The sequence below is a fragment of the Pipistrellus hanaki genome (genome assembly GCF_964339955.1).
Source record: "Pipistrellus hanaki genome assembly, chromosome: 15".
NCBI lineage: Eukaryota > Metazoa > Chordata > Mammalia > Chiroptera > Vespertilionidae > Pipistrellus > Pipistrellus hanaki.
In genome coordinates this window covers 35,549,988-35,575,626 of record NC_140517.1, presented here as the reverse complement: position 1 = coordinate 35,575,626, position 25,639 = coordinate 35,549,988, and the positions used below count along the sequence as shown (strand labels likewise).

The following is a 25,639-nucleotide window of genomic DNA, read 5'->3' as shown; positions in this document are numbered from 1 at the left end:
GAAATGTAACAACATCATACCATTGGAGTACCAGAAGGAGAAAAAAGTGAGTGAGGGGTCGGCCTGTGGACTGAAGGGTCCCAGGTTCAATTCCGGTCAACTGCACATACCTTGGTTGCAGGTTCGATCCCCAGTCTTGGTGAGGGTATGTGTGGGAGGCAACCAATCTATGCATCTCTCTCATATCAATGTTTCTCTCTCTCTGTCTCTCCCCCTTCCTTCCACTCTCTCTAAAAATCAATGGAAAAAATATCCTTAGGTGAGGACTATTTTTTTTTTTAAAGAAGACTCTGGGGAGGGAGGGCATGTATGGGAGTGTGTGTGTGGGCAATGGTAAGATATGTACACGTATAATACCTCAATAAAAAAATGAAAAATAAAATAAAAAGAAGAAAGGATCAAGGGATAGAGAACCTGCTTGAGGAAATAATGACAGAAAACTTCCCTAACCTGGTGAAGGAAAAAATTCATACAAGTTCAGGAAGCACAGAGAATCCCAATCAGCATGAACCCAAAAAGACTCACACCAAGACAACTCATAATTAAAATGAAAAAGATGAAAGACAAAGAGAGAATTTTAAAGGCAAGAAGAGAGAGACAGTCAGTTACTTACAAGGAAGTTCCAATAAGGTTGTCAGCTGGTTTCTCAACAGAAATACTTTGGGCCAGGAAGAATTATCATATCATAAAATATTCAAAGCAATAAAAAGGAAGGATCATGACTATTCCATCCATCAAGGCTATAATTTAAATGGAAGGAGAAATAAAGAGCTTCTCAGACTGTACAAGGCTAAAGGAGTTCATTACCATCCAACCATCACTGCAAGAAATGTTAAAAGTTCAAACAGGTTGCTTTAAAAACAGTATTTTAGAGAAACATAGGTATAAAGAAAAAAATGCAATAAATAAATACCTATCAATAATGAGCTCAAATGTAAATGGATCAAATGTCCATTCAAAAGATATAAGGTATTTGAATGGATAAAAAAATATAACCCATATATATGAACCATATCTATGAGAGACTCATTTCACAACAAAATATTCACATAGGCTGAAAGTGAATGGATGGAAAAAATATACCCTGCAAATAGAAATGAAATAAAAGCTATGGCAGTAAAACATATATGATAAACAAGACTTCAAAACACATGCCATAACAAGAGACAAAGAATACAGGTAATACTAAAGGGATTGGCCTAAGAAGAGGATATAACCCTTATAAGCATATATTCACCCAATATAGGAACACCTAAATATATAAAATAATTATTGGTGGACATTAATAGAGAGATCAACAGCAATACAGTCCTATTATAAGAATTTAATATGACTGTCTTCACAGGATAGATCTTCTTGAAAATAAATAAATAAATAAATAAATAAATAAATAAATAAATAAATAAAATAAAGTCAACAATGCAACAGTGACCTTAAATGACACCCTATCATATAGATGTAATTGATATTTATATAACATTTAATCCCAAAGAAGCAGACTATATATTCTTCTCAAGTGTGCAATGACATTCTCAAAAATAGAGCATATCTTAGGACACAAAATAAGTCTTAATAAGTTCAAGGAGTTTTAAATTATGTCAAACATTCTCCTGGATCACAACTACATAAAACTAGAAATCAACTATAATAAAATAAAATGAAAAACACTTAAACACATGGAGGTTAAACAATGAATGGGTTACCAATGAAATCAAGGAAGAAATAAAAAAATACCTGGAAACAAATTAAAGTGAACACTCAACAACCCATAATCTTTGGGATACAGTGAAAGTAGTCCTGAGAAGTGCAGAGCATTACAAAACTACCTCAAGAAGCAAAAAACAACAACAACCCCAAAAACCTCAAATAAATAATCTAACTTTGTACCTAAAAGAACTAGAAAAAGAACAGTAAGAAAAGCCAAGAATAAGTAAAAGATGGAGGGAGGGAATAATAAAGATTGGAGAAGAAATAAATGAGATAGAAACTAAAAAGAAAAAAATACTAAAGATCAATAAGACTAAGAGTTGCTTTCTTGAAAACATAAACAAAATTGATGAATCTTTAACCAGACTCATCAAGAAAAAAAGAGAGCGAACCCAAATATATGAAATGAGAAATTAAAAAGGAGAAGTAACAACTGGCATCACAGAAATACAAAGGATTGTAATAATATCTATGAACAATTTAACTACATTGGTTCTCAAAGGTCTCCATCTTGAACAAGTCACTTCTCAACCTGACAACATTTCATACTAACACCTGTATGATCAGACACATGTCTCTCAGGTGACAAACAAAGCAGAGAATGTTTATGTTATTTACATTTCAGGAAATTGTACTGTGAATATTTTTATGATTTTCTTTTTGCTTTAGTTGCTGCTTATTATTACTAAATTTTCATTTTTTACTGTGCATTTCATTTCCTTTATTTTCATTTACATTCCATGCCTTTTTTTGTTTTTAAAGTATTTCTTTATAGATTACACAGTACATGAACTGTATATAAAAAAGTTTAAACTCTACCTGATTTGGCTCAGTGGATAGAGCATTGGCCTGCAGACTGAAGGGTTTCAGGTTCGATTCAGGTCAAGGGCATGTACCTTAGTTGCAATCAATTGATGTATCACTCTCACATCAATGTTTCTATCTCTCTGTCTCTCCCCCTCCTACTCTCTCTAGAAATCAATGGGAAAATATCCTGGGATGAGGATTTAAATTTACATTATTTCTGATGGGAGAAACTGCTTTGGTTTTCCAACAGCCTTTTGGAACAAATTAAGTTCAAGAACTGAGGTTCCACTGCATATGCCAATAAATTGTATACCTTGGGTGAAATGAACAAATGCCTAGAAACATACACACACTTTTCCAAAATTGAATCAGAAAGAATCAGAAAATCTGAATAGACTGATAACAACTAATGTTATCAAAGCAGTAATAAAAAAAACTTACAGCAGACAAAAGTCCTGGACCAGAATGTTTTACCAAACATTCAATGAAGAACTAATACCTATCCTCTTCAAACTATTCTAAAAATTCAAGAGGAAAGATGACTGACAAGCTCTTTTTATTAAGCAAGCATTATTGCAAGTCCATAACCAGATAAAGACACTACAAACAATAACTATTATAGGGCAATATCCAGTATGAACATAGATGCTAAAATCTTTAACAACATATTAACAATATATTAAAAAGATCATAAACCATGCTCAAGTGGGATCTATTCTGGAGTTGAAAGGCTGGTTCAGTATTCCAAACCAATAATGTGATACATTACATAAACAAAATAAAAGACAAAAACCACATGGTCATATCAATAGATGCATAAAAAGCATTTAATAAAATCAAGCATGCATTTATAATAAACATTCTCAGAAAAATAGAGAAATAGTAATAAAGAAATCATACCTTTACAAAATAAAAGCCAACAGTCACATGATATTCAAGGGCAAAAACTAAAAGCGTTTCTCTTAAGAACAGGAACAAGACAAAGATATACGCTTTCATCACTATTATTAAACACTAGAGACCTGGTGCACAAAATTCATGCATGGGGGGGGGTGTGTGTCCCTCAGCTCAGCCTGCACCCTCTCCAATCTGGGACATCCTTCTCACAATCCAGGACTACTGGCTCCCAATTGCTCGCCTGCCTGCCTTTCTGATTGCCCCTAACTGCTTCCACCTGCCAGCCTGATCACACCCTAACCACTCCCCTGCCAGCCTGATTGATGCCTAAATGCTCCCCTGCAGGCCTGGTCACCCTGAACTGCCCTCCCTTATAGGCCTGGTCCCACCCAACTGCCCTTCCCTGCAGGCTCGGTCACCCCCAACTTTCCTCCTCTGCCAGCCTGGTCACCCCTAACAGCCTTCCCCTGCAGGATTGATCACCCCCAACTGCGCTCCCTTGCAGACTTGGTCCCTCCCAATGCCCTCCCCTGTTGACCATCTTGTGGTGGCCATCTTGTGTCCACTTGGGGGCAGGATCTTTGACCACATGGGGGCAGCTATTGTGTGTTGTAGTGACGGTCAATCTGCATATTACTCTTTTGTTAGATAGGATAGAGGCTTAGTGCACAGGTGGGGGCTGGCATGTTTGCCCTGAGGGTGTCCCAGATCAGGGTGGGGTTCCCTTAAGGCATGGGGTGGCCTGAGTGAAGGGCCTGTGGTGGTTTGCAGGTCAGCCATACCCCCTGGCGACCCAAGCAGAGGCCCTGGTACTTGGGATTTATTTATCTTCTATAATTGAACTTTGTAGCCTTAAGTGGAGGCCAAGGCAGGCCAGGGCAGGCAGAAAACTTGGCTTCCTCCATCACTGGGGAAACCCAAGCCACCTGCTCGCTCCATGGCCTCAACCATCTTTGTTGGGTTAATTTGCATACTCACTTCTAATTGGCTGGTGGGTGTAGCTTGTTGGTATAGTGGAGATATGGTCAATTTGCATATTACTCTTTTAGAATAGTACAAAAGTGCTAGCCACTAATCACACAAAAGAAGAAATGAAAGTTATCCAAATGGAAGGGAGGCAATAAAATGTTATTACTGCCGAAACCGGTTTGGCTCAGTGCATAGAGCGTCAGCCTGTGGACTGAAAGGTGCCAGGTTCAATTCCGGTCTAGGGCATGTACCTTGGTTGTGGGCACATCCCTAGTAGGGGGTGTGCAAGAGGCAGCTGGTCGATGATTCTCTCTCGATGTTTCTAACTCTCTTTCCCTCTCTCTTCCTCTCTGTAAAAAACTAATAAAATATTTTTTAAAAAATGTCATTATTCACATAGAAGACCCTAAAGACTACACAGAAAAATATCCTACTTATTAAAAAAGAAACATGCAAATTGATTGCACATTTGCTATGCCCACAAGCCCTGCCCACCAGCCAATCAGACCGAGCATGCAAATTAACCCAACCAAGATGGTGGTTAATTTGCATATCCAGGCTAGAGTGAAGACTGAAGACAGTGTAGAAAGAGCCAAGTGCCTCAGAAGGGAGCAGGGCTGTGGAAAAGCAAGCAAGCAGGGTGGGGGAGAAGGAAGGGAAGCAGGTGGGGTAAAGAGAAGGGAGGAAAGCAAGTGGGACAGGGAGAAGGGAAGAAAGCAGGCGGGCTGGGGGAGAAGGAAGGGAAGCAGGTGGGGCAGCGACTGCAGCAGGAAGCCCTATTGCAGGAATCTTCCTGCAATGGGCCTCTAGTCTAATATATAAAAGGCCAGGGTTGTAATTACTGATCACTATTGAAGGCTGATCAACCCGGAAGTCCTTCAGTCACACTGACTGCCCAGCTGCAGCCTGACAACCTAGCACTGACTGCCCAGGGGGCTGAGACCCAGAGAGAGAGGCAGGGTCTGATCCACAGCCTCAATGACAGCTGTTGATCAGTACCTGCCTCTTTCTTTCTCTTCCTCTTTCTTTCCGAGCTTTGCCAGCAGCCTGACTTTTCTTTCTCTCCCAGTTTCTATGGGAGGCTGCTATTAAGCCCTACCTCTCTAATCAGGCCCAGTGACAGGCCCAGAGATGCTGACTGGCACAGGACCCAACCAATCAGAACCAAATGTGGGTGCTGTGAAGAACCAATAGCTGTCTAGGAGGCAGAGCTTTTGAAGCTGACTGGCATAGGAACTGACCAATCAACTAAATCTGGGTGCTGTGGGAAGCCAATGGCTGCCTAGGATGCAGAGCTTTTGACACTGGCATAGAAACTGACCAATCAGAACCAAATTGGCCAGCAGAGGAGGGCAGTTGGGGGTGAGATCAGGCCTGCAGGGGAGGGCAGTTGGGGGTGAGATCAGGCCTGCAGGGGAGGGCAGTTGGGGGCAAGATCAGGTCAGCAGGGGAGGGCTACTGGGGATGAGATAAGGCCAGCAGGGGAGGGCAGTTGGGGGCAACCAGGCCAGCAGGGAAGGGGAGTTAGGAGTGACCAGGTTGCAGGCAGAGGCAGTTAGGGGCAATTAGGAAGGCAGGCAGGTGAGCACTTAGGAGTCAGTGGTCCCAATGGGACCCTAATTGGAAAGGGTGCAAGCTGAGCTGAGGGAACGCCCCCTCCTTGTATGAATTTTGTACACTGGGCCTCTAGTTAGATATAATAAATAAATTTGGCAAAATAGTAGGATACAAAATTAATATCCCTGAAAACAATGGCATTTCTATACACCAATAATAAACTATCAGAAGAAGCTAAGACAGTAATTCCATTTACTACTGCAACAACAACAACAACAAAAATAAGGCACCTAGTAATATAATCAAGGGGGTAAAATATCTATATTTGGAAACCTATAGGACATTGAAGAAAGAAAACAGAGGAAGATACAAATAAGGGGAAGCATATACTGTGTTCACTGATTAGAAGAATTAACATAATTAAAATGTCCATGCTAATCAAAGAAATCCATAGATTCAACATAATTCCTATTAAAATATTAATGGCATATTTCACAGATCTAGAGAAAATATTCCAAACATTTATATGGAACCAAAAAAGAATCCAAATAGCCTCAGCTATCTAAAGAACAAAATTGGAGGTATCACAATATTGAATATTAAAGCATACTATAAGACCAATGTAATCAAAACAGCCTGGTACTAGCATCTGAATAGGTATATACTAGTAAATAAGCAGAAGTTTTTGGGGATACACCTCTGTTCTGCATGCTTGGTGTTTACCTTCAGTCAATATACCAAATAATTTGATTTGGGGATGAAGTAGAGTCACCTTACCTTTGTGGCAGTTGACAGTGCTTTTTGGATCCTCTAGTTCACAGGGAGAGTTGGTAAAGTGGTAACTATTTTTGGAAGATATATAATTGCACTTTGGAGTAAAAAGGGGAGCAGGAAGACAGAAATGCAAATTCTCAGTCATAGCCCCAGATTTGTATTAACTGGTAGACTAAAAGAATGTCCCATTGGTCAAGCTACAGAAGGCATAGAGCATGGACAGCTCTATTAAGACAGTATGGTGACAGGAAAAAACATGACTTTGGGTGGTTGGCACACGGTACAATATACAGATCTTGTAACATAGAAACCCTACCTGAAACCTATACTGAATGACCAGATTATTATGACCACCTGACATTTGTAGGCAAATTAGCCGTACACTGCATCATATGGGATATGGAAGCCAAAGGCCTATTGAACACCTTTGCTGCCTGCAGTTAACAAAATAAAACATCCCCAATTTGCAAAGGAACACAAGGATTGGACAGTCGAGCATTAGAAAAGTCATGTGATTCAATGACTCACATTTCCAGTTGCATCAGTCAGATGGAAGAGTGAGAATTTCGTGGAAACAGCATGAAAGCGTGTACCCCACATGCATGAGTACAACCCTTCAAGCTTGTGGGGGCAGTGTTATGGTTTGGAGCATGTTTTCCTTGCATGATTTGGGCCCTTTAATTTGTATGGAACAACATCTAAATAGCACAACATACCTAAGTATTGTTGCTGATCAAGTTCATCTTATCATGTTGATGTGTATTCCAATGAAGATGGCTTCTTCCAACAAGACAAAGCGCCATTCCCCAGTGCTCATATTGTGAAGGAGTGGTTTCAAGAACATGAGGGAGACTTTACCTTGCTTAGGTAGCCCCCACAATCACCAGATCTCAATCTAATTGAGCATTTGTGGGACAAAGTTAAAAGAGCCATCAGGCAGCTGGTTCCACAACCATCAAATCTCACAGAACTGGACAGTGCTATTCATCAGGCATGGTGCCAGATTCCTCGCATCACCTTTCAACATCTCGTGGAGTCAATGCCAGAAGAATCACCACAGTATTAAAGGCAAAAGGTGGCCCAACAAAGTACTGATGGGGTGGTCATAATAATCTGTCCACTCAGATTATTGTATATGTTTATGTTGTATTTATATGTTCATGTTGACCTAATGTCACCTCAATATATTTAATAAATCTTTTTTTGAAAGAAAAAAAAAAGACAGTATGATACTAGGACCTAGAAAGTCCATAGAACTTTTAAGAATGTTGAGGCAAAAATTGAAACTAAAATGATACTTAACCTTTTTCATCCTCAAAGTTGGTTTTCTAACTGCATAGATGAATGAACAGAAAACAGAAGCCCATGAGAACCTAGATGCCTTTTTTAAATTAAAGATTCATTTCTAATGTATTTATGAATTATAATAAAGGTCACTATATACATAAAAAATAAGTGGAAAAGAAAAAAGAGCCCATAAATAAAGCCACGCCTTTATGATAAATTAACATTTAACAAAGGAGGCAATAGCATACAATGAAGAGAAGACAGTCTCTTTAATACAATAAATGGTGTTGGGAATATTGGACAGGTACATCCAAAATGTTGAAACTAGACCACCAACTTACACCATACACAAGAATAAACTCAAAATTGATAAGAGACTTAAATGTAAGTAACAAAACTATAAAATTCTAATAGAAAATAGAAGTAGTAAAGTCTAAGACATCTCATAGCAATTTCATTTGCTGATATATCTCCTAGGACAATGGGAATAAAGACAAAAGTAAACAAATGGGACTACACCAAACTAAAAACTTCTGCACAGAAAAAGAAATCATCAACTCCAGAATGGGGTGTGCAAAAGGTGGCTGCACTCTTGCATTGTGTTTCTCTTCCTCACCTTTCTTCTCTCTCCAAAAATTAATAAAATTACCCATTTGGCATGACTAAGTCATTGAGCTTTGACCTATGAACTAGGTGGTCACGGGATGATTTCAGGTCAGGCTACATTCCTGAGTTGCCAGCTCAAACCCAGTATGGGGTGTGAGGGAGGCAGCCAGTCAGTGATTCTCCCTCATCATTGGTGCTTCTATCTCTCCCTTCCTTTCTGAAGTTAATAAATATATATTTTAAAAATAAAAATAAATCATCAACAAAATGAAAATGGAACCCAATGATACATCTGATAAGGGGTTAATTTTCAAAATATATATAGAGAAATTATACAACTCAACAAGGAGGAAGACAATTCAATTAAAAAATATACAAAGGATCTGAATAAACATTTCTCCAAAGAAGACATACAGATGGCCAATAGCCATATGAAAAAATGCTCAACATCACTAATCACTAGAGATGCAAATTAAAATCACACCTGCCAGAATGTCTACCATCAATAAATCAATAAACAATAAGTGCTAGTGAGGATGTGGAGAAAAGGAAACCTAGTACACTGTTGGTGGAGATACAGACTGGTGCAGTCACTGAGAAAAATAGTATAAAGTTTCCTCAAAAATTCAAAAATAGGACTGCCTTTTGACCCAACAATTCTACTTCTGGGAATATATCCTAGAATTCCAAAACACCAATCAGAAAGAATCTATACACCTCTATGTTCATTACAGAATTATTTACAACAGCCAAGATCTGGAAACAGCCCACGTACCCATCAGTAGATTAATGGGGAAAAAATAAACAAACATTTACACAATGGGATGGTAGTTGGCTGTAAAAATGAAGGAACTCTTACCCTTTGTGATTGCATGGATTGTCCTGAAGATTATATGCTAAGCAAAAGAGGCCAATCAGAGAAAGATAAATACCATATGATCTCATTTATATGTGGAATCCAATGAACAAAATAAACTGACAAACAAAATAGAACTAAAGGCATGGATACATGAAGCAGAGTGACAGATATCAGAGGGGAGGTCAGTAGGGGCAGTGTATGAAAGAAGGTGAATAGATTAGCCAAAGAACATATATACATAACCTATGGACACAGATAACAGTGTGATGAAGGCTAGAGGAGGGAAAGGGGCTGGTGGAGGTGGGCAAAAGAGACAATATAGAAGTCATGTAATAGTGAAAACAATTAAAAAAACACACACTATTAGAATCAGGTTAGAAAGTCTCAGGAGTCAACCCGAAGAGCCTTGTATTGGCCAAAATTGGTACAATCTGGGGATCAATGTAATGGACAGATCAAGTTAAAAAAAATGTTTAATTCATGAGCTTATTTACAATACTGAATACAAAACTGATGGTCACTGTAGGATTCTAGGATTCTGAATGAGGATTCTCATAAACAGAAAGCCAGAAAGGTAAGCAAATGCTCACATGCCCTTAAAATTTTGTTTTAAATATTTCTTAAAAAGAACAGTGACAGGAAGGTAAGAAGAACATAAACTCACCTGGGCCATGGCTTTCAGTATTGCAGATTAACAGTCTGCTTCAAGGCCATTCTCTTAAAAAAGGATAGTGTTCTAAGAAGGCAGGTCTGAGGAAGCAAAGAAATGCTCTATAAAAATATGGGCCTTACAGCTCTCAGACTAACCAAGTAAAACTATCTCCATTTGTCTTGGTCTTCTAAGTCTAGCTAGTGGGATAAATCTTACCCCTTCTTCAACCCCATAAACCCCAGGCTTTAACTGCAGCAAGACAGATCCTAGCTAGTAGATCTTAAAAAAAAATAGACTCAGATTCCCTTTTTTCACCCAAGCAACCCATGTTCCTGCCTCAACAGTGTTATTCTAGTAGTGATATTGCTCTGAAACCAAGAGAGAGCTTCCAAGACCTGTCCTGAGCAAATTCCTCTTCTGAAGTCCACAGGTTCCAAGCAAGATTCACCCAAATGGTGCCCTCTGGCCAATAACACAGTACCCTCTGATCAAAACCTAATCAAGTCTTCTCATTTTCCAAGCCCAAGAAAGTCAGTCAACTTTCCCCACCACACACCCATGCCCACGTCTACATAGAAACATTCCTCATTTCTAAACTACCTTTTTTTTGTAAAAAATAAAATAAAAATAAAAGGATTTTATCTTTGCTATGAATTTTTGTCACACAAAACAGTCATAATGTCAACTCTTCTACTTTTTGAGTAAGATCTTTCTTACCTATAATATACTTATATAAATTTCATTTTTTAAAACTTTAATGCTTTCATTTATTACATGTAAATCTTTAATCAATTATTTCATTTTGGCATGATATTATTTGATAAAAGATTATAATATAAGATTATCAATTATAATTGTGTTCTCCTGTAATATATGTTATAAATTCTACTTAATTTTCTTCCAAAAGGGGGCTACCCAAGTGTACAAAGTCTCATGTGAATATTTCATGACACTTAAAATACACTATTATTTTACATTCTAATTAAGAAATAAACTATATAACGATATTGCCTCACTTCAGATATGGTGACATAAGAAACAAAAGTGGGCATTAGTACAGATAATGTATCATACATGATACATTTTTTGATTTCTAAGTAGTTCTATTTTGGTTCAGCAATCTGTTTATTCTTTTGCCAGTATCATGTTCTCTATTATATCTAATTAAAAAAAAATTTTTTTTTGAAAAATGTTTTAATGTCTTAATAAAAGATCTCTCCACACATACTTATTAGAATAGCCCAAATCCAGAACACTGACAATATTATATGCTGGAAAGGAGCAACAGGAACTCTCATTCATTGCTGGTGAGAATGCAAAATGGTACAGTGACCTTGGAAGGCAGTTTGGCAGCTTCTTACAAAAGTAAACATATTCCTACAATATGATCCAGTAATAATGCTCCTTGATATTTTCCCAAAAGAGTTCAGTAATTATGTTACACAAACACTCATGCACTGATGTTGACAGCAGTTTTATTCATAATTGCCAAAACTTGGGAATAACCCAAATAAGTCTCAGTGAATGATTAAATAAGCTGTGGTACACATAGGCAATAAAATGTTATTCAGTTTTAAAGAAGAAATGCACTATGGAGCAATGAAAAGGCATATAATTAGGTGAAAGGAGCCAACATAAAAAAGACAGCCCCAGCAGGTTTTGCTCAGTGGACAGAGTTTGATGCCAATCAAGGGCACGTGCCTAGGTTGTAGGCTCTATCCCCGACCCTGGTCAGGGGTGTGTGCAGGAGGAAACCAATTGATGTGTCTCTCTCACATTCATGTTTCTGTCTCTCTGTCTCTCCCTCTCCCTTCCACTCTCTCTAAAAATCAATGGAAAAATATCCTCGGGTAAGGATTAACAACAAGAACAAAAAAAGATATACTATATAATTCCACCTATATGACATTCTGGAAAGGCAAAAATATGAAGAAAATAAAATGATCAGTGATTGCTAGGGGTTTGGAGAGAGGAATAAAGAAAAAAAAGAATAGGTGACTTTTTAGAGCAGTTAAACTATTCTGTATAATACTAAATGATAAGATAAATGTCATTATTCTTTTGTCCAACACAACAGACTCTACAACATCAAGATTGAGCCCTAAAGTGAACTATGGAATTTGAGTATTGATGTGCCAAGTGTAGGTTCATCGGTTGTAGCAAATGTACCAAATGCATGGGGCAAGAGGTGTGGGTGGAAACTCTGTTCATTCCTCTCGAGTCTGTCAATCTAAACCACTCTAAAAGAACAAAGTCTTTTTTTTTTTTTTTTTTTAAAGGCTCTGGCTCTTAAACCTGAGTGTCTATTTTCAAAAAAAAAATTAATAACTCAAAGTTTCCACATAAACATGGATGAATTATTAATTACACTCATATTTTTACCGAGAGTGCATAACATGAATAGAGTAATATAAGGACTTCTGAAATCTTTATGGTGCTGAGTCTTGATTTCTTAGAACACAGAATGCCTTTCTATTTACTCAAGTTAATGTTTGTGTCTTTCAGGAATATTTCTTACATATCATGCATAATTCTTATTCAGATTATTCCTAGGTGCCTTCTACTACTTTTTTTTAAATTAAAATATATTTTTTATTGATTTTTTTACAGAGAGGAAGGGAGAGAGATAGAGAGCCAGAAACGTCGATGAGAGAGAAACATCGGCCAGCCGCCTCCTTCACATCTCCTACCGGGGATGTGCCTGCAGCCAATGTACATGCCCTTGACCGGAATCGAACCTGGGACCTTTCAGTCAGCAGACTGACGCTCTACCACTGAGCCAAACCGGTTTCGGCACCTTCTACTACTTTAAATGGGGTCTTTTCCTGGACCCTGCCAGAGCTCCTGCTACGAGCAATGGAAATTGTTGCAAAAAAGGGTTTACTGAAGATCAAATAACAAGAGATCCCAATATGGCAGCAGTGTAGATGGAAGCTACACTCACCAGCTCTCAGCCCCAAACGTGATTTATGGCTAAATTATAGAGAAATCAACCTAAATAACTACCTGAAGACTAGCTGAATTGAATACTATAACCAACGAATCACAGCAGAAGCCATATAAAGATGGTCAAAGGGGCAGAAAGGGATACAGAAAGGGCTAGCCACCAAAACCAGGTGCAGTGACTGAGAAGCCTGAGTGATATTGTGGCTACAAAAGTCCATTCCCTGGGAGTGTGGGGTTTCTACCCAGAGCAACAGAGATAGGAAGAAGAGCCCACAACATGTGGTGGTGGAGTCAGTACAGATACATGCCACTTGGGAGACTTGGACCTCACTTTTGCATTATGATAAAAACTCTCAGTAAAGTAGGAATAGAGAGATCATACCTCAGCATAATAAAGACCATATATGCCAAACATACTCAGTGGGCAAAAACTAAAAGCATTTTCCTAAAGATCAGGAACAAGACAAAGGTGTTTGCTTTCACCACTCTTATTCAACACTAGAGGCATGATGCAAGAAATTTGTGCATGGGTGCAGTCCCTAGGCCTTGGCCGGTGATCGAAGCGTAAACATTTGGTTGGAAGGGTAGGTCCCAGCTGACCCCATGCGCTCCCCTACACCTGAGTCATTGGGCCCTACCCAGCTCCCTCAGCGCCTGGGAGCCAGGTGGTGTCCCTCTCACCCCCACTGGTCACCATCTGTGGGGCAATTGAGCCCAGCTCGTAACCGCCTTGGTCTGGCGCCACCTGCTCAACTGCTCCACCATCCTGACATGATCCTGCTCTCGTCAGGGTCCATTGGGGCTGGCAGTGCCTCCACTGCTGCCTGCCATGTTCTGCATCACCCCCTAGTGGTCAACACATGTCATAGCAAGTGGTTGAACTCCCAGTCAAGGGACAATTTGCATACTAGGCTTTTATTATATATAATAGTACTGGAAGTCCTAGCCACAATGATCAAACAGGAAGAAATAAAAGGCATCCAAATTGAAGGAAAAAAGTAAAACTGTTATTATTGGCAGACGACACAATATTGTACATAGAAACCCTAAAAAGCCCAACAAAAAACTACTATATCTAATAAGTGAATTCAGCAAATAGCAGGACATAAAATTAAAATCTAGAAATCAGTGGCATTTTTATACACTAAGAATGAACTATCAGAAAGAGGAACTTAAAAAAATCCCAGTAACCATTGCAACAACAAAAATTTAGGTACCTCGGAATAAACTTAACCAAGGAGGTAAAAGACCTATACTTGGAAAACTATAAATTGAAAAAAGAAATAAATGCAGATATAAACAAGTGGAAGTATATACTATGTTTGTGGATTGGGAGAATTAACATCATTAAAATGTCCATATTAACCAAAGCAATCTATAGATTCAACACAAATCCTATTTTTTACAATATGACATATTTCAAAGATCTAGAACAATATTCCAAAAATTTATATGGAACCAAAAAAGACCCTGAATAGCCTCATCAATTTTGAGAAAGAAGAACAAAGTTGCAAGAATCATAATAACTGATATCAAACTGTACTATCAGGTCACTGTAATCAAAAGACCTTGGAATAGCCAAATAATTATTGGGAAAAAAGAACAAAGTTGTAGGTATCATGCTACCCGGTATAAAATTATACTATAAGGCGATAGTAATCACAACAGCATGGTACTGGCATAAAAATGGAAAACATAGATGAATGAAACAGAATAGATGACCCAGGAAAAAAACCCATGCCTATATAGTGAACCTATCATGAAGAAGGCAAGAATATGCAAAAGGATAAAGCCAGTTTCTTCCAAAAATTGTGTTGGAGAAACTGGATAAATACATGTGAAAAATAAAACTAAACTCAAAATGACTTAAAGACTTAAATGTAAGACAGACAGTTGTAAAACTCCTAGAAGAAAAAATAGAAAGTAAACTCTGATATTGTTATATTGTTTTTAAAAACAATTCTTTATTGTTGAAAATATTACATATGTCCACTTTTCTCTACCATTGACATCCAACAGCCCAACCCTGTCCCGACCCAAGGCTTTCAGCACCCTATTGTTTGTGTCCATGGGTTATGCATATATGCATCAAGGTCTTTGATTAATTACCTCCCACCCACCCTCCCCCACCTTCCTTCTAAGATTCTACCCTCTCTGCCAAGCTTCAAGTCTCTGGATCCACTCCGTTCATCAGTGTATTTTGTTATTTAGATTCCACATATGAGTGCGATTGTGTGATACTTATCTTTCTCTGACTAAGTTATATCACTTAGCATGATACTCCCCAGATCCCACCATGTTGTCTCAAAGGGTAAGAGATTCTTCTTTTTTGACTGCTGAATAATATTTCATGGTACAAATGTAGCACAGCTTTTTTATCCACTCATCTAAGATGGGCTGTTTCCAGATCTTGGCTATCATACCTAATAAAAGAGTAATATGCAAATTAACGATCACTCTGCTATACCCACAAGCCACACCCACCAGCCAATCAGAGCAAGTATGCAAATAAACCCAACCAAGGTGGCTACAGCTACAGAGAGTAGGAGAGAGGCTTGGGTTTCCCAGGCAATGGAAGAAGCCAAGCTTTCCACTTTCCCTTGATGGCCTAGGCCTCCACTCAACACTACAAAGTTTCAATTATACAAGGTAAAGAAATCCAAATAGAAATGGCTGCTCACCACAGAGTGAGCAGGAGGCTTGACTCTGCTCCAGGCTACAAAGTTTCAATTGTAGAAGGTAAGTAAATTCCAGATACCAGGGCCTCTGCTTGGGTCGCCAGGGGGCATGGCTGGCCTGCAAACCACCACAGGCCCTTTGCTCAGGCTGCCCCACGTCCCAAGGGAACCCCCACCCTGATCTAGGACACCCTTCAGGGCAAACCAACTGGCCCCCACCCATGCACCAGACCTCTATCCTATCTAATAAAAGAGTAATATATAAATTGACCATCACTCCAACACACAAGATGGCTGCCCCCATGTGGACACAAGATGGCCACTACAAAGATGGCCAGCAGGGGAGGGCAATTGAGAGGGACCCGGCCTGCAAAAAAGGGCAGTTGAAGGTGATCAACCCTGCAGGGGAGGGAAGTTAGGGGTGACCAGGCTGACAGAGGATGGAAGTTGGGGACAAACAGGCTGGCAGGGAAGCAGTTAGACATCAATCAGGCTGGCATGGGAGTGGTTAGGAGGTGATCAGGCTGGCAGGCAGAAGTGGTTAGGGGCAATCAGGAAGGCAGGCGGGCGAGCAGTTGGGAACCAGCAGTCCTGGATTGTGAGAGGGATGTCCTACTGGCAGACATCCCTCGAGGGATAGTCAGACATACTTTGAGGAGTCCCAGATTGGAGAGGGTACAGGCTGGGCTGATGGACACCCTCCCCTGCCAGCCCTGGGCACAAATTTCATGCACCAGGCCTCTAGTTACAAATAATTCTGCAATGAAATGGGGTACATACATTCTTTTTGATTGGTGCTTCAGGTTTCTTTGGATATATTCCTAGAAGTGGAATTACTAGGTCAAATGGGAGGTCCATATTTAATTTAATGAGGAAACTCCAACCTGTTTCCCATAATGGTTGCACGAGTCTGTATTCCTACCAGCAGTATGCTAGGATTCCCTTTTCTCCACATCCTCAACAGCAATTGTCATTTATTGATTTGTGGATAGTAATTTTGATCTGCATCTCTCAGATTAGTGACTTGGAACATTTTTCACATGTCTCTTGGCCATATGTATGTCCTCTTTGGAAAAGTGTCTATTTAGGTCCTTTGCTCATTTTTAAATTGGATTGTCTTCCTTTTGTTAAGTTATATAAGTTCCTTATATATTTTGGATATTTACCCTTTATCAGATGTATCATTGCCAAATATGTTCTCCCATACAGTGGGCTCTGTCTTTATTTTGTTGATGGTTTCTTTTGCTGTGCAGAGTTTTTTTATTTTATTTATTTTGATGTAGTCTCATTTGTTTATTTTCTCCTTTGTTTCCTTTGCTTCAGGAGATGTATCTATAAACATATTGCTATGTGAGATGTCTGAGATTTTGCTGCCTATGGTTTCTTCTAGGATTTTTATGGTTTGACAACTTACATTTAAGTCTTTTATCCATTTTGAATTTATTCTTGTGTATGATGCCAGTTGGTGGTCTTGTTTCATTTTTTTTTTTTTCATGTATCTGTCCAATTTTCCCAACATTATTTATTGAAGAAATTCTCTTGACTCCACTGTATGCTCTTGCTTCCTATGTAAAATATTAATTGAGCATAATGGCTTGGGTTGATTTCTAGGTTCTCTGTTCTGTTCCATTTATCTATATGCCTCTTCTTATACCAGGCTGTTTTAATTATGGTGGCTTTGTAGTATAACTTAAAATCTGGTATTGGGATTGCTCAGGTTTTGTTTTTTCTTTCTCAAAATTGCTGCAACTATCAGAGGACTTTTTTTTCTTATTCCATTTAATTTTTGGAGTATTTCTTCTAGCTCTGTGAAATATGCCATTGGTATATTAATAGAGATTGCATTGCACCTGTAGATTGCCTTTGGTAGTATGGACATTTTAATTATGTTGACTCTATCAATCCATGAATATGGTATATTATTGCATTTGTTTATATCTTCTATCTTTTTTTTTTTCAACATCCTGTAGTTTTCTGATTCCTTTGCCTCCTTGGTGAAATTTATTCCTAAGTATCTTATTTTTTTGTTGAGATTGTTTATTTAGTTTCTCTTTCTGAGAATTCCTTATTGGTGTATAAAAAGCCATCGATTTTTGGTTGTTGGTTTTGTATTCTGCTATATTGCCAAGTTCATTTACTAAATCTAGTTTTCTGGTGGAGTCTTTATGGATTTTCTATGTACAATATCATGTCATCTGTGAATAATGAGAGTTTTACTTATTCCTTTCCAATTTGGATGCCATTTATTTCTTCTTATCATCTTATCACTATGGCTAGGACTTCCAGTACTATGTTGAATAAGAGTGGTAAAAGCAGACATCCCTTTCTTGGTTCCTGTTCTTAGGTAAAATGCTTTTAGTATTTGCCCACTGAGTATGATGTGGACTGTAGGTTTGTTGTATATGCTATTTATCATGTTGAGATATGCTCCCTCTATTGCCACTTTGCTGAGAGTTTTATTGAAAATGGATGTGGGATTTTTGTCAAATGCTTTTTTCTGTTGATATGATCACGTGATTTTAGTCTTTTCATTTGTTTATGTGATGTATCACGTTTCTTGATTTGTGAATATTAATACCAGCATTGCATCCCCTGCAATAAATACCACTTGATCATGGTGTATGATCTTTTTAATATATTGCTGAGTTGGATTTGCTAATATTTTTTAAAAATATATTTTATTGATTTTTCAGAGAGAGGAAGAAAGAGGGATAGAGAGTTAGAAACATCGATGAGAGAGAAACATTGATTAGCTGCCTCCTGCACATCCCCTACTGGTACATGCCCTTGACCAGTGAATCGAACCTGGGACCTTTCAGTCCGCAGGCCAATGCTCTGTCCACTGAGCCAAACAAGTTCTGGCTGATTTGCTAATATTTTGTTGAGGATTTTAGCATCTATGTTCATCGGGGATACTGGCCTTTAATTCTCTTTCTCTGTAGTGTCTTTATCTGGTTTTGGAATTAGGATAATGCTGGCTTCGTAAAAAGAGTTTGGAAGCATTCCTTCCTCTTGTATTTTCTGAAATAGTTTGAAGAGTATATGTGTTAGATTTTCTTTGAATGTTTGATAAAACTCCCCTGTGAAGCCATCTGGTCCTGGGCTTCTGTTTGCTGAGATTTTCTTTTTTATTACTGCTTCTATTTCATCAGTTGTTATTGGTCTATTCAGATTTTCTGATTCTTCTTAATTTGGCTTTGGGAGATTGTATTTTTCTAGGAATTTGTTCATTTCATCCACACTGTATAGCTTGTTCACAATATTTTCTTACAATTCTTTGCATTTCTGTGGTGTCAGTGATTACTTCTCAACTTTGTTTCTGATTTTATTTATTTGGGTCCTCTTTCTTTGTTTCTTGATGAGTCTTGCTAATGGTTTATCAATTTTGTTTCCTTTCAAAGAACCAGCTCTATGTTTCCTGGAGTTTTTGTATTGCTTTGTTAGTCTCTATTTTATTTATTTCTGCTCTTATCTTTATTATTTCATTCCTTCTACTAATTCTAGGCTCTTCTTGTTGTTCTCTTTTAGTTCTTTAAGTTATAGGGTTAAATAGTTTATTGCTGATTTTTCTTGTTTCTTTTTTGTTGTTGTTGTTGTTTTTTGAAATATGCCTATAGTGCTATAAACTTCATTGATACTGTTTTTAACAACATATTTTTATATATCCCCTCAGAAAAGGAAAACAAAAAAATGAGATTACAGCAAATTAAAGTTTAAAAAAATAAAATTTTATTGATTTCAGAGAAGAAGGGAGACAGACAGAGAGATATAAACATCAATGATGAGAAAGAATCATTGGTTGGATGCCTCCTGCATGCCCCCTATTGGGTATCAAGCCTGCAACCTAGGCAGGTGTCCTTGACTGGAATCGAACTTGGGACCATACAGTCCTCAGATTGAAACTCTATCTACTGAGCCAAACCAGTAGGGCCTAAAAGTTTTTGCACAACAAAGGAAATAATCAACAAAATGAAAAGACTTCATATTGAGTAAAAAAAAAATATCTGCCAATGATATACTCAATAAGAGGATTACATCCAAAATAAATATGAAACTCATAAAACTTAACACCAAAGAAACAATTCAAATAAAAAATGGGCAGAGGACCTGAATAGACATTTCTCCAAAGAGGACATACAAATGGCCAACAGGAACAGGAAAAGATGCTAAATGTCACTAATCATCAGGGAAATGTATAATAAAACCACAATGAAATATCAACTCATATGTGTCAAAATGGCCATCACCAATAAATTGACAATAATCAAGACAGTGTGATTTTTAACATGGCAGCCGACAGGATCAGAGTGAGGATGAGAATGTGAGTGATGAAGTGAGAGGGCGAGTGTGAGGAGTCTCGGTGACAGTGATTTGAGCTCTCCTGGCCTGGGATCCACTGCTACTGCCACAGCCACTCCCCTAGCATGGCTCTAGCTTAGAAAGCATGCCATCTTGAAAGTTTTAAAAGGTCTTCTTCAGGAGAAGGCTGTGGGGAATGGCAGCGGCTAGGTATCCTGCCTCACCACAACTTGGACTGTCATGGCTGGTCTGAACCCACACGCACACCATCCTGAACCTCACGCGACAACAGATGACACTGCTTGGACCCATGCATCAACTGGGATCCCACACGCAAGCTGAGAACACAAACCAGACCTGTGCACTCACAGAGGACTCTGCCTAGACCATGCTACCTCCACTGACCCAGCAGGATTCACCCTTGCAGTGGACTTATCCACTGTCACCTCTACTGTGCTATCACCGCCACCCTAGAGCCCAACTACTCTGCTCCACTGCCAGGGCTCAAGGCCAGGGACTGAGCTGAAGGCCAGGGAGGTGGATATATCTTCCCTGGTCCTAGACCTAGTAGAACTGAGGACCTGAGGATACTGAAGTTCTGTAAGTGAGATGGGAAGGCCTGGTACTGAGAGTGGTGGTCCCAAGGGCACTGGCTGTGGAGATTGCAGAGTGGGTTCAGCAGTGGAAGCCTGGACTGAAGTTCCTGGGTAGAGTTAACACTAGCAACCCACCATCATGCAGCTTGGGAAATACCTTGGGAAGGGCCTCACAGTAGAACTCAGAGCCAGTCTCCAATGGAGGGGTCTGAAGGACATACCTGGCGTTGAATCTTGTGATCCTTTATTTCTTTTTTACTTTTTTTTTTTTTTTTTTTTTTACCTTTTTTAAAATTAAAGTATTATCTGTGTACATAACTTACCATTGCCCCCCATACATGCCCTCCCTCCCCAGAGTTTTGTGTCCATTAGTTGTCCATTAGCATGCATAAAAAGTCCTTCGGTTGATCTCTTATCTCCCCCAGATCTCCCTATACTCCGCACTGTAATTTGACAGTTTGCTTGTTGCTTTATTGTCTCTATATCTATCTTTTGGTTCATCAGTTTATAATGTTCTTTATTATCCATAAATGAGTGAGGTCATGTGGTGTTTCATTTCATTGACTGGCTTATTTCACTCAGCATGATGTTCTCCAATTCCATCCAGGTTGCTGCAAATGATAAGAATTCCTTCTTTTTTATGGCAGCATAGCATTTCATTGTGTAGATGAACCATAGTTTTTTGATCCAATCATCTGCTGTCGGGCACCTAGGCTGTTTCCAAATCCTAGCTATTGTAGATTGTGCTGCTATGAACATTGGGGTGCATATATTCTTTCTGATTGGTGTTTCTAGTTTCTTGGGATATAATTCTAGGAGTGGGATTACTGGGTCAAATGGGAGTTCCATTTTCAGTTTTTTGAGGAAACTCCATACTGTTCTCCACAGTGGTTGCACCAGTCTGCATTACCACCAGCAGTGCACGAGGGTTCCTTTTTCTCTGTAACCTTGTGAACACTTGTCATCTGTTGATTTGTTGATGTTGGCCATTCTGACAGGTGTGAGATGGTACTGCATTGTTGTTTTGATTTGCATCTCTTGGATAATTAGTGACTTTGAGCATGTTATCATGTGCCTTTTGGCCTTCCTTCTGTTTTCTTTTGAGAAAATTCTATTTAGGTCCATTGCACATTTTTTAATTGGCTCATTTATCTTCCTTTTATTAAGTTGTATAAGCTGTCTGTAGATGTTAGAGATTAAACCTTTATCAGTGGTATCATTTGCAAATATGTTCTCCCATACAGTGGGCTTTCTTGTTGTTTTGTTGATGGTTTCTTTTCCTGTAAAAAAGCTTTTTATTTTGATGTAGTTCCATTTTATTTTCTCTTTAGCTTCCATTGCCCTAAGGGCAGTATCAGTGAAGAAGTTCTTTTGGCATATGTCTGAGATTTTACTGCCTGTGGATGCTTCTAGTATTTTTATGGTTTCCCGTCTGATGTTTAAGTCCTGTATCCATTTTGAGTTTATTTTTGTGTATGGTGTAAGTTGTGATCTAGTTTCATTCTTTTGCATGTATCTGTCCAATTTTCCTGACACCATTTATTGAAGAGACTGTTTGTCAAATATTAATTGAGCATAGTGATTTGGGTTGATATCTGGGTTCTCTATTCTATTCCATTGATCTATATGTCTGTTCTTGTGCCAGGACCAGGCTGTTTTGAGGACAGTGGCTTTGTAATACAGCTTGAAATCTGGTATTGAGATTCCTCCTACTTTACTCTTCTTTTTCAGGATTGCTGTGGCTATTTGGGGTCTTTTAGTGTTCTAGATGAATTTTTGGAGAGTTCTTTCTAGGTCAGTGAAATATGCTATTGGTATCTTAATGGGGAGTGCATTGAACCTATAAATTGCTTTAGGAAGTATGGACATTTTAATGATGTTGATTCTACCAATCCATGAACATGGTATGTTCTTCCATCTGTTTACATCTTCCTCTATCTCTTATTTCAGTGTCGTGTAGTTTTCTGAGTATAGGCCTTTTACCTCCTTAGTTAAGTTTATTCCTAGGTATCTTAATTTTTTTGGTGTGATGGTAAGTGGGATTGCTTTTTCAGTCTCTCTTTGCGTAAGTTCACTATTGGTGTAAAGAAGTGCCATAGATTTCTTGGTGTTAATTTTGTATCCTGCTATATTGCCAAATTAATTTATTAAGTCTAATAGTTTTTTGATGGAGTCTTTTGGTTTTTTTATGTACAATATGATGTCATCTGCAAATAAGAATAACTTTACTTCTTCCCCCCCCCCCCCCCCCAATTTGGATGCATTTTATTTCTTCTTCTTGTCTAATTTCAATGGATAGTACTTCCAGTACTATGTCAAAGAGGAGTGGCGATAGTGGGCATCCCTGTGTTGTTCCTATTCTTAGAGGAATTGGTTTTAGTTTTTGACCATTGAATATGATGTTGGCTGTGGGTTTATCACATATAGCTTTTATTATGTTGAGGTATGATCCTAGTACTCACACCTTGTTGAGAGTTTTTATCAGGAAAGGGTGTTGGATTTTATCAAATGCCTTTTATGCATCAATTGATATGAGTATATGATTTTTATCTCTCAATTTGTTTATGTGATGTATCACATTTATTGATTTGCGAATATTGTACCATCCTTGCATTCCTAGAATAAATCCTACTTGGTCATGGTGTATGATCTTTCTGATGTTCTGCTGGAGTCAATTTGCTAGAATTTTGTTGAGGATTTTGGCATCTATGTTCATGAGGGATATTGGCCTGTAATTCTCTTTCATTGAGCTGTCTTTATCTGGTTTCAGTATTAGGGTGATGCTGGCTTCATAGAAGGAGTTTGGAAGTGTTCCTTCCTCTTGAATTTTTTGGAATAGTCTGAGGAGGATAGGTTTTAGTTCTTCCTTGAATGTTTGATAAAACTCTCCTGTGAAGCCATCTGGCCCTGGGCTTTTGTTTGCTGTAAGCTTTTTGATGACTGTTTCAATTTCTCCCTAAGTCACTGGCTTATTGAGATTTTTAGATTCTTCCTGATTGAGTTTTGGAAGATTGTATTTTTTAGGAATATGTCCATTTCCTCCAGGTTGTCCAGTTTGTTGGAATAGAGTTTTTCCTAGTATTTTGCAACAATCCTTTGTATTTGGGCAAAACTTGTTATTTCACCTTTCATTTCTGATTTTGTTTATTTGGGTCCTCTCTCTTTGTTTCTTGGTTAGCTTGGCTAAAGGTTCATCAATCTTGTTTATCCTTTCAAAGAACTAGCTCTTGGTTTTATTGATCTTATGTATTGTTTCTTTGGTCTATATGTCGTTTATGTATATGCTGTTTATCTCCACTCTGATTTTTATTATTTACTTCTTTTTGCTAACACTGGGCTTTTCTTGTTGCTCGTTATCTAACACTTTGAGTTGTAGGGTTAGATAATATGTTACCATTTTTTCTTGTTTTTTCCAATAGGTTTGTAGAGATATGAACTTCCCTATTAAAACTGCTTTTGCTGTGTCCCATAGATTTTGGATTGTTGTTTTTTCATTGTCATTTGTTGCCAGGATTTTTTTTTATTTTATTTCTTCCTTGATTTCTCTGGTTACCCAGTCCTTGCTTAATAGCATGCTGTTTTGTCTCCATGTGTTTGATTTCTTTGGATTATTTTTATTGTATTTAATTTCCAGTTTTATGCCATTATGATCTGAGAAGATGCTTGATATGATTTCTATCTTCTTGAATTTGAAGACTTTGCCTATGTCCCAATATGTCATCTGTCTTTGAAAATGACCCATGTGCACTTGAAAAGTATGTATATTCTGTGGTTTTGGGGTGGAATGTTCTGAAGAATTCGATTAATTCTATCTGGTCTAGTAAGTCATTTAGAAATGAAATTTCTTTGCTGATTTTTTTCTTTAAATGATTTGTCCAAAGGTGACAGTGGGGTATTAAAATCTACTATGATTGTATTGCTATTAATGTCTCCCTTAATGTCCTCCAGCAGATTTTTTTTTAAAATGTATTTGGGTGCTCCAGTATTGGGTGCATATATGTTTATCAAGGTTATTTCTTCTTGTTGGATTGCTTCCTCTAGTATTATGAAGTGACCTTCATTATCTCTTTCTATGTCCTTCACTTTGAGATCTAATTTGTCAGATATAAGTATTGCTACCCAAGCTATTTTTTCATTTCCGTTTACCTTGAAAACCTTTTTCTATTCCTTCACACTCGGTTTGTGTGCATCTTTTTTTCTGAAGTGGGTTTCTTGTAGACAACAGATATATTAGTCTTGTTTTCTTATCCAATCCATTACCCTATGTCTTTTGATTGGAGCATTTAATCCATTTACATTTAAAGTTATTATTGATAGGTACTTCTTTGATGCCATTTTTATTCCATTCCCCTGTGTTCCTTCTTCACTTCCTATTTCTATATTTTTACAATAGACCCTTTAGTATTTCTTGCTTTGCTGGTTTGGTGGTGATAAATTCCTTTAGTCTATTTTTTTTTTTCTGTGAAGCTCCTGATATCACCTTCAATTTTGATTGATAGCCTTGCTGGGTACAATATTCTTGGATTCAGACCCTTCCTTTGCATGACTTTGTATATTTCATCCCATTCCCTTCTGGCCTGTTGAGTTTCTGTTGGGAAATAAGTTGCTAGTCTGATGGGGTTTCCTTTACATGTAACTTTCTATCTCTCTCTGGCTGCTTTTAAGATTCTTACTTTGTCGTTGGTGTTTGCCAATTTAATTAGCAAGAGCCTTGGCATCGGTCTTTTGGGATTCATTTTGCTGGGGACTCTGCCAGCTTCTTGGATTTGTGTGGGTTTTTTCTTCTCTTTCTCAAGAAAGTTTTATGATATTATTTCTTCAAACAAATTTTCTATGATTTCCTCAGTTTCCTTTCCTTCTGAAAACCCTATTATTCTAATATTGTTTTGTTTTGTATTGTCCCAAAGTTCCCTTAGGCTCTCTTCCTGGTTTTTAATTATTTTTTTTTCCAGAAGCTGTTCTATTTGGGTATTTCCCCCCCCCCCCCATCTTGTCTTCTAGCTCA

The 25,639-nt window shown here is 38.1% G+C and overlaps 1 protein-coding gene across 5 annotated transcripts in view; it reads right to left on the bottom strand.

The window, feature by feature from the left end:
- LOC311610024 (uncharacterized protein) overlaps positions 1–25,639 on the bottom strand; it is a 76,296-nt gene that overhangs the window by 18,084 nt on the left and 32,573 nt on the right. Inside the window, exons 3-4 of one of the 5 annotated variants that reach the window (XM_084860847.1) lie at positions 10,128–10,213; positions 6,715–6,779 (exon numbers count right to left, since the gene is read on the bottom strand). The exons of 3 other annotated variants lie outside the window; for them this stretch is intronic. Coding sequence is in view for 1 of the 2 variants with exons in the window: in XM_084860846.1 (XP_084716972.1) it covers positions 10,128–10,136 (9 nt within the window). In the remaining variant the exon portion in view is untranslated. The remainder of the gene's footprint in view (positions 1–6,714; positions 6,780–10,127; positions 10,214–25,639) is intronic. One more of the 5 variants, XM_084860846.1, reaches the window with a different exon arrangement.